This window comes from Babylonia areolata, chromosome 6 (genome assembly GCF_041734735.1).
Source record: "Babylonia areolata isolate BAREFJ2019XMU chromosome 6, ASM4173473v1, whole genome shotgun sequence".
NCBI classification, from domain to species: Eukaryota; Metazoa; Mollusca; class Gastropoda; order Neogastropoda; family Buccinidae; genus Babylonia; species Babylonia areolata.
The window spans coordinates 27154779-27164778 of record NC_134881.1 but is presented as its reverse complement, the minus strand read 5'-3'; the positions used below and the strand labels follow the sequence as shown (position 1 = coordinate 27164778).

The window sequence follows — 10000 nt, the reverse complement described above, 5'->3', positions numbered from 1 at the left end:
ACCCCCAGCCCCCCATCTAAAAAAACCTCACCCAGCATCTTCAATATGGTCCTCACCACAACCCCCCCCCCCCCACACCTAAAAAAAATTCACCCAGTACCTTCAAGATGGCCTTCACCTCAAACCCCCCACATAAAAAAAAAATCACCCAGCATCTTCAAGATGGTCTTCACCCCCAGCCCCCCATCTAAAAAAAACCTCACCCAGCACTTTCAAGATGGTCTTCGCCCCAAGACCCCCACCTAAAAAACTCACCCACCACTTCAAGATAGTCTTCACCTCAAACTCCCCACCTAAAAAATCTCACCCAGCATCTTCAAGATGGTCTTCACACCAAAACCCCCATCTAAACAACTCACCCAGCATCTTCAATATGGTCCTCACCACAACCCCCCACCCCCCACACCTAAAAAAATTCAGCCAGCACCTTCAAGATGGTCTTCACCTCAAACCCCCCACATAAAAAAAAAAAAATCACCCTGCATCTTCATGATTATTTTCACCCCCAACCCCCACAGCCCCCCAACTCCCCCACGCCCCTCCCCCCCCCCTAAAAACATTCACCCAGCATCTTCAAGATGGTCTTCACCCCAACCCCCTTCCCCCCCCGCCCACCACCACCTAAACAAAAACCAACTCACCCAGCATCTTCAAGATGATCTTCATCCCCCACCTCCACCACACCCCCCACCTAAACAAAAACCAACTCACCCAGCATCTTCAAGATGGTCTTCCTGGCCTTGGTCGCCGCGGCCACGGCCGTCTGGTTCTTCTTGTGGTCGGTGGATCGCTGGGAGGCGGAGAGGCTGAGGCCGATGAGCACGTACATGACGGTGATGAGGAGCAGGGGGACCAGGAAGAAGGCGAAGGTGGAAAACTGCAGGAGGTACTGGGCCTGACCCAGCCAGCGCTCGGGGATGTTGCACAGCAGGGAGTCGTCCAGCGCCTGCATGAAAAGGTGAAGGTAAGGTAAGGTATGGTAAGGTAAGGTAAGGCAAGGTAGGGTAATGTAAGGTCATGTGAGGTAAAGTAATGTAAGAAAGGTTAAGGTCTAGGTAAGGTAAGGTAAAGTAAGACGAGGTAAGGTGAGGTGAGGTGAGGTGGGGTAAGGTAAGGTAAAGTAATAATGTAAGAAAGGTTGAGGTTTAGGTAAGGTGAGGTAAAGCAAGAAAAGGTAAGGTAAGGTCAGCTGAGGTGAAGTAAGGTAAGGTAAGATGAGGTGAGGTGAGGTAAGGTAAGGTAAGGTGAGATGAGGTGAGGTGAGGTGAGGTAAGGTAAGGTAAGGTGAGGTGAGGTAAGGTGAGGTGAGGTGAGGTGAGGTGAGGTTAAGAAGGTAAGGTGAGGTTGAGATAAAGTAATGTAAGAAAAGTTGAGGTTTAGGTAAGGTAAGGTAAAGTAAGGTAAAGTAAGGTCAGGTCTGGTGAGGTGAGGTGAGGTAGGTGAGGTAAGGTAAGGTGATGTGAAGTGATGTGAGGTAAAGTAATGTAAGAAAGGTTAAGGTTTAGGTAAGGTGAGGTAAAGCAAGATGAGGTGAAGTAAAGCAAGGTGAGGTGAGTTAAAGGAAGGTGATGTAAGGTAAAGCAATGTGAGATGAGGTAAAGTGAGGTAAAGCAAGGTGAGATAAGGAGAGCTGATCAGAAGTGAGGTAAGGTAAGTGAGGCAATAATAATAATGATAATAATCATATTCATATAGCGCTGAATCTTGTGCAGAGACAAATCAAAACGCTTTCGTACCAGTCATTCAAACGCATTCACAGCTCTAAAACTGAAAAAAAAACAAAAAAAAACAACAACAAAAAACAGAAGACTAGGAAGAGGCAGGGAAAGGAGGCAATTTTGGGAAGAGGGTTTTAAGGCCAGACTTGAAATAGCTGAGTGTGGAGACTTGGCGAAGCGAAAGAGGAAGTTCATTCCAATTACAAGGTCCAGAGACAGAGAAAGAACGGCGGCCAACAGTCGAGTGTTTGAATCTGGGTATGCGTAAACAGAGTGGATCCGAAGCCGATCGTAGAGAGCGAGATGGAGTGTAGAGTTGAAGGCAGCCACAGAGATAGGAAGGGGCAGATTTGTGAATACATTTATAACATAGAGTGCTGATCTCGTATTTTATTCTGTGTAAGGCAGGGAGCCAGTAGAGATGTTGCAAAAGAGGAGTGAAGTGCTCAGATCTTTTCTTTCTGAGGACGAGTCGGGCAGCAGAGTTTTGTGTGCGCTGAAGGGACTAAATGGATGAAGCAGGCAAACCAGACAATAGAGAGTTATAATAGTCAAGGCGAGAGAGACTGGGTGAAACGACAGTTAAGCCGATGTGAGGTAAAGCAAGGTGAGGTGAGCTGAGCTTAGGGGAGGTAATGCGAGCTGATCAGCGGTGAAGTAAGGTGAGGTAAGGTAAGGCGGGCAGGGGTAAGGTAATGTAAGGTGTGGTGAGGTAAAGCGAGGTAAAGTGAGGTGAGATAAGACGAGGTAAGGTGAGGTAAGGTGAGGTAAGGAAACTAAAAAATGAGCAGAGGTAAGTTCAGGTGAGGAGAGGCGAGGTAAAAAAAACCCAAACAGGTGGGCAGAGGTAATGTCAGGTAAGGTAAGATAAGGAAAGGTAAGGTGAGGTAAGGTGAAGTATAGCAAGGTGAGTTGAGATAGTGTAAGGTAAGGAAAGGTAAGGTCAGCAGTGGTAAGGCAAGGTAAAGTATGATAAGATGAAGTTAGGTATTTGTATCTGTATTTCTTTTTATCACAACAGATTTCCCTGTGTGAAATTCGGGCTGCTCTCCCCAGGGAGAGCGCGTTGCTAAACTACAGCGCCACCCTTTTTTCCCCCCTTTCTTTTCTTTTGTATTTTTTTCCTGCGTGCAGTTTTTTTCCCTATCGAAATGGATATTTCTACAGAATTTTGCCAGGAACAACCCTTTTGTTGCCGTGGGTTCTTTTACGTGCGCTAAGTGCAGCCTGCAAACGGGACCTCGGTTTATCGTCTGATCCGAATGACTAGCACCCAGACCACCACTCAAGGTCTAGTGGAAGGGGAGAAAATATCGGCGGCTGAGCCGTGATTCGAACCAGCGCGCTCAGACTCTCTCGCTTCCTAGGCGGACGCGTTACCTCTAGGCCATCACTCCACACAGGTGAGGCCTTTTTACGGCGAGGTAAGTCAAGGTAAGATGAGGTAAGGTAAGGTAAGATGAGACAGTGAAGGTAAGGTAAGGCGAGGTAAAGCAAAGAGGTAAGGGGAGGCATGGAGAATCAATTCAGTGTCTCAGATTGGAGAAATTTGACCAGGCACAGTATTGTTGTTGTTGTTGCTGCTATCAACCATCGGTGTCGTCGTCGTCGTCATAATCATCATCATCATCATCATTTTCTTGTTGTTGGTGGTGATGTTATCAACATTAACATTATCATTATCAATATTGTTATTTTTGTTGTTATCATCATCATCATCATCATCATCATCAACAGTAGTAGTAGTTGTAGTAGCAGTAGTAGTAGTTGCAGTAGGAGAAGATTTGTTATTATTATTGTCGTTGGTGTTGTTGTTCTCTCTCTCTCTCTCTCTCTCTCTCTCTCTCTCTCTCTCTCTCTCTCTCTCTCTCTCTCCATCATTGTATATCTCTTTATTTCTCTACCATTGTCCCTTCCTATCTGTCTCCCTGCCTCTCTTTCCTCCTCTCTCTCTCTCTCTCACTCTGTCTGTCTGTACTCTCTGACTATCTCATGATGTCTCTGTCAATGTCTCATTCAATCTGTCTGTCTCAAATTCTCTCTCCCTCATAACTGTGTCTCTGTGCCTCTCTCCTTCTGTGTCTGCCTCTCTCCATCTCACTCATTTTATGCAATTGTCGCTGCCTGTCTGTCTGTCTGTTTGCCTGTTTGTCTTTGTCTCTGTGTTTGTGTGTGTGCGCAGATGTGCTTGTTGGCCAGAATTGAAAATGAAGATTTATTATTTCATTTCCTTCCATCTCACCTTCATCTTCCTTCATTCCTGAATCTCTCTCTCTCTCTCTCTCTCTCTCTCTCTCTCTCTCACCCACACACATACACACACACACACACATAGAGAGAGAGAGAGAGAGAGAGAGAGAGAGATACTCACACACACACATACGTTATACACAGACACAGACAGACAGACAGACACACACACACACACACACACACACACACACACACACACACATACACAACAGACAGACAGACAGACACACACACACACACACACACACACACACACACACACACACACACACACACACACACACGCACGCACACACACACACACACACACACACACACACACACACACACACACACACACACACACACACACACACACACACACACACCAAAGAAAGAAAAGCAAAACCAAACCAAATCAAATCAAATCAAATCAAGTCAGTTGAGCAAACTGACACCGTCGGATAAATTAATTAATCAAAGAACAACATCAATAAGAAATAAAACAAAATGTGCATCGGTTTGTTTCCTTTGATCTCGAGGTAATTTATTTTCTTTTTATTTATTTTCTGTTAGCAATTAGACTGTCTGAACATGTTAGCTCCGAGGTTTGCAGCCAGCGCCGAAACAGTTATTCGAACAAAAGTAAGAGAAGGGAGAGCTCTTTGTGCTATATATAATACTTCATTCACATGACAAGCCAACACATATATAAAGTTCAGGACAACTTTATTAATTTCATCGAGAGATGGTTGATAGTTATCATATAGGCTGCATGATGTACCGTATGTCACTGGTCTCAAAATGAATGTGCAAACTACTGTTTACAAACTAACAAAGAATGCTTTTGAAAAGTCGGATGTTTTAACCAAACTTCGACAGTTATTCAGTGGTTTATAAACAGTAGCTGAGGATTCTCGCTAAAAAAATAAAATTAATTTTAAAAAAAAATGCAGGCAAGCAGCTCTTTTTATGAATGGGTTCATCGCATAGATTGCCTACATCGCTGTTTGCTGAAAATTCAGTATCATTTCACCATAACTTAAGGGAGAAAACTGTGAAGTCCCCAAATGGTCCTTTACATTTTGTGAAACCTGTATTGCTACTATTCTCCCCGCTGTTGGCACCAACCATCTTTTAGTTTCTTTTTATTGCTGACGGGGGAAAAAAAACAAACTCGCGTGAAATAGACAGTGGACGTACACGCGTGTACACGACATTTGCGTGCGAGCGATTACGTGCATTTCTATACATGCCCACTCTGATACACACACACACACACACACACACACACACACACACACACACACACACACACACACACACACACACACACACACCCACGCACACGTTCGATGCACACACCCGAAAGCGGAGTATGGCTGCCTACATGGCGGGTTAAAAACGGTCATACACGTAAAGTCCACTCGCGTATATTATATGCGAGTGAACGTGGGAGTTGCAGCCCACGAACGCAGAAGAAGAAGAAGAGGGTTGTGAATTGTGGCGAACATGATGTGTCTGTGAGATGGCAGTGAGGATGGTAACTGACTGATGTCTCAGATAGTGAATCACTTCCCGCCAGCCAGTGATATCTCCTGATTCCTGTTGTGTTTTTTTAAATGCCAGAATATTGGATTGGTGTATGTATGGGCATGATATACCAGTTAGTGTGTTGGTGAAATCGTTAAATGTTTTTTTTTGGGGGGGTGGGGTGGGGAGGCTTGCTTTGTATCGGGTGTGTGTGTGTGTGTGTGTGTGTGTGTGTGTGTGTGTGTGTGTGTGTGTGTGTGTGTGTGTGTTCGTTCGTTCTTTTCCTTAACGTCTATCCACATTTGTAATTTTAGACACACCCCCCCCCACACACACACATACACACACACAGAGAAACACACACACACACACACGCACACACACACATGCACACACACACACACACACGCACACACACACACACACACACACACACACACACAGAGAAACACAAATATGCACACATATGCGCGCATACACACACACATACACACACACACACACACACACACACACACACACACACACACACACACACTCAGACACACATACATACACTCACATATACGTTATCACACAAACAGACACTCGCGCATAGACACCCATGTACACCCCCTCATCTCGCCCCCCCCCCACCTCCCCCCCCACACACACACATACAAAGAAACTCACACCCACCCAACCACTCACCCCACTCACACACACGCACCACAAACATTCACAGTCACCCACCCACCCATACAGAGAAAGACACACACACAGACACACACCGCGCACGTGCACACCCGCATACATGTAAATACACACAAACACACGCATATGCCCAAACACACACACACTCGCACACACACGCACACACACACACGCGCGCGCGCACTTCATCACCACACCACCCACAAACACACTTAAATACACCCCCACACTATTCCCATTCCCTCCAAAAAAAAAAAAAAAACAACAACAAAACAAAACACACAAAAAAACATTTCCCTAAAGTTATGTCTTCGATGTGTGTCCGCATTGCTCCTGTTCACTGTGGTAAAACACACACAAACAACAACAACAACAACAACAACAACCGAAAAACATTTACAAAACAAAACAAAAAACAAAAGAAAGAAAGAAAGAAAGATAGAAAAAAGAAATGAAGTGACATAAAAGGAAGTATTGAGGTGTCGTGAAAGCGACGAAAGTGCCGGAAGTGAATAAGATTGGGCGGAATGGCTGTGAGCATGGTGATTGGTTGGCTGTAAAGCGTAGGGGGTGGGCGGGGGTGGGGGGGGGGGGAGTCGTGGCTGGAGGAGGGGGGGTTGGGGGGACGGGGCGGTGAGTTCCGGGGGATGGGGGCTTGGTGTGTGTGTGTGTGTGTGGTGGGGGAGTGGACGTTGTGGTGGAGGGTGTTGGTGGGGGGGCAGAGGATGGGGGGGTGGGGGAGGAATTTTAGAGGTAGTTTCGGACAGCCCATGCTGCCGCCAGCCTGAAAAGTTTGCCCATCAAACATGTACACTTCATTTCACTTATCTGCAGCAACAACAGCTCTCATTGTTTTCTGTTTAAGATACAAGCAAACAAACGAACAAACGCGGCACGATACACACTCACCTCCCAAGTGCAAGGGTCCCTCAGCCCGTGGAATACCCCGCTGAGCAAGGGATAGGACAAGGCATAACACACACACACACACACACACACACACACACACACACACACACACACACACACACACACCTTCCCCCACCCCCACGCAACAGACTCACCTCCCCAGTACAAGGGTCCCTCAGTCCGTGGAAGACCCTGGTGTGGAGCGGGTAGGGCAAGGCACAGCAGGCGGCCAGCACCCAGGCCAGCACCACGATCTTGACGGCTCTGGACAGGCTGGAGATGGCCTGAGAGCGGAGCGGCCGACAGATGGCCACGTAGCGGTCAGCGGTGAAGGCCGTGATGGTCAGCACGCTGGCGTAGGAGGTCAGCTCGGACACGAAGGACTTGACGATGCAGAAGCCTACACCGAAGCGCCAGGGGTAGGCCTCCCAGATGGTTGACATCTCTGGTGGCAAGGCTGTGGGTGGGTGGGTGGGTGGGTGGTGGTGGTGGTGGTGTGGGGTGGGGGTTGTTGGAAAGAAAAGACAAATATGTTGTTTTTTGTTGTTGTTTTTCTTGTATAAATAGTGGAGGAAAACAAGTGCAGGTAAAATGATAATAGATATACCACCACTACTTATAATGATAATGATAATAATACTGATAATGATAATACTAACAATACTAATAATGATACTTCTACTATTACATCTATTACTAAAAAATAATGATAACAATAGTAATAGTAATAATAACAATAATAACCTTAACAATAATAACACGTTAAGATAAGATAAGAAAAGATAAGAATAACTTTATTATCTCCAACTGGAGAAATTTGGTCAGGTGCATTATCACAACATAGACAAGTAAACAACATGGGGACCATAACTGTAAAAGTCAACAGCAGTTTTTACGAATATTATGAAGATACAAATGTAAAAAAAAATAAAATAAAATAAAAATATCACATACACCGTTTCATACATACATCCACACACTGCAGGTAATAACTAGCATTCTTAATGTAAAAACAGAAAGAATTAAGAAACATTATTTGAATATAATTATAAACATAGCCTACTATACTGCACATTGATTATAATAGACAGATAAGATAAGAACAAAGATAAATTGCGGAAAACCGCAACCAGATAATCAGCACACACCCGCACCCACCCACCCCACACACGCGGATTACTTGATTAAACAAGAGTAATAAACATATGTTCTCAAATAAAAGCATTTCACATATTCGCTTTTAAAAACATTGCAATTAATTATTACATCGTAATTATTAACAGAAATATATTTAGAATATGGACATTAGCATATTATTTGAAAACGACTGTACAAAGATGTTACAGGGAATCAAAAAATAGAATTATTATCTTCAAAGATTGCAAACTGGGGCCATTTGACCTCTCTTCTCACTCTTCTTCTCACTGAGGGTGAGAGCTAATTGTATGCCTGGTATAACTGCACTTTCGTTTCCCTGCGGACACAGATCTGCATTTGGCAGTGAACACCCATCCTCTGTGGTCAGTGATCCATTGACTCCACTTGACTTTCTGGACTTTTTTTTTTAAACATTTTTTTAATTCCATTTTGATAGGTTGACATTTTGCAACAACAACAGCATCTTAATGGACATTTATAAAGAAGAAAAAACAAACAAAGAACAAAAAAAACCCACAAAAAAACAAACAAACAAACAAACACCATACTCTGATAGAAACAGCCAAGCAGCTGGATTATACACTGGTTGGTTGTCATCATGGAGTATTATCATTCATTTCTTAAGATCTTACACAAGCTGTCAAGGAATACAAACTGTCAAGTATCTTAGAACACGTTCACAGAAAGTGAACACCTCAATCATTTCTTATGAATGTTAATAAAAAGAAAATAAATATGGGTGGTTAATTTTCGTTAATCATGAACAGGTTACTAATCATTTGTGATCAATAATTTGTTTTTTCTTGACTTATGCCTCTTATCTCCTTGTGGAGCATAGAGCTGCTGCAGCACTCCTCCAGCGGACTCGGTTTGGGGCTGTCCTCTCCAGCCGGGTCCATGTCCTTCCGGCTACCTTCATCTCATCCTCCGTGCTTCTTCTCCAGGTCTGCTTTGGTCTGCCTACTCTCCTCTTTCCTTGGGGGGTTCCATTCAAGTGCCTGTCTTGTGGTGTTGTCTGGAGGCTTTCCCAGGGTGTGGCCTGTCCAACCCCATTTCTTTCTCCTGATCTCCTCACTCACTGATGGGCACCTGGTTTGTTCTGTTCCAGAGGCAAGCGTTTGATATGGTCTCTGGCCATCTGATGTTAAAAATATGGCGTAGGCATCTATTGACGAAGGCCTGTAGTTTGTTGGTGTTCGTCTTGGTTGTTCGCCATGTTTCAGAGCCGTAGAAGAGGACTGCTTTAACGTTGGTGTTGAAGATCCTCAGTTTGCTGTGAGTGGAAAGCGATGTGGAGTTCCAAATTGGCCTCAAGAGTGACTCCACTGAATGAAATAAAGAATAAAGGCAAGATGTCTTGTTTTCTTCCTGTTCTTTACTTCATTCTTCATGGGCTGCTTTGGAAATTCGTTGGATTGTGACTTCCTCCCGCTATGTTTGAGAACACCACAAGAATATGAGTGGAGTTTAATGGATCACTTACCATTGGGGATACACACACACACACACACACACACACACAGCGGAAAGTCCAATAAGTCAATAAGTTGATTGGCAGAGCTCACGAGTTGTGTTTTGAGATAATTTTTCAACTGAACTCTGGAATCAACGTGACGAAATGAGAGCGACAATTTGTCCCATGCAATCACCTTCACCTTCACCTTCACCTCTCCCGTAGTCTGGGTTCAGACCGTTGGGGCACCGCTGCTGACCTGGCCACCACCCCTCTCCACTCTTCACGGTTTTCTGATTTCCTC

The 10000-nt window shown here is 44.7% G+C and overlaps 1 protein-coding gene across 1 annotated transcript in view; it reads right to left on the bottom strand.

The window, feature by feature from the left end:
* LOC143283482 (neuromedin U receptor homolog nmur-2-like) overlaps positions 1 to 10000 on the bottom strand; it is a 204794-nt gene that overhangs the window by 40898 nt on the left and 153896 nt on the right. The window contains exons 6-7 of the mRNA XM_076589723.1: positions 7241 to 7542; positions 712 to 946 (exon numbers count right to left, since the gene is read on the bottom strand). Of these exons, the coding sequence (XP_076445838.1) occupies positions 712 to 946; positions 7241 to 7542 (537 nt within the window). The remainder of the gene's footprint in view (positions 1 to 711; positions 947 to 7240; positions 7543 to 10000) is intronic.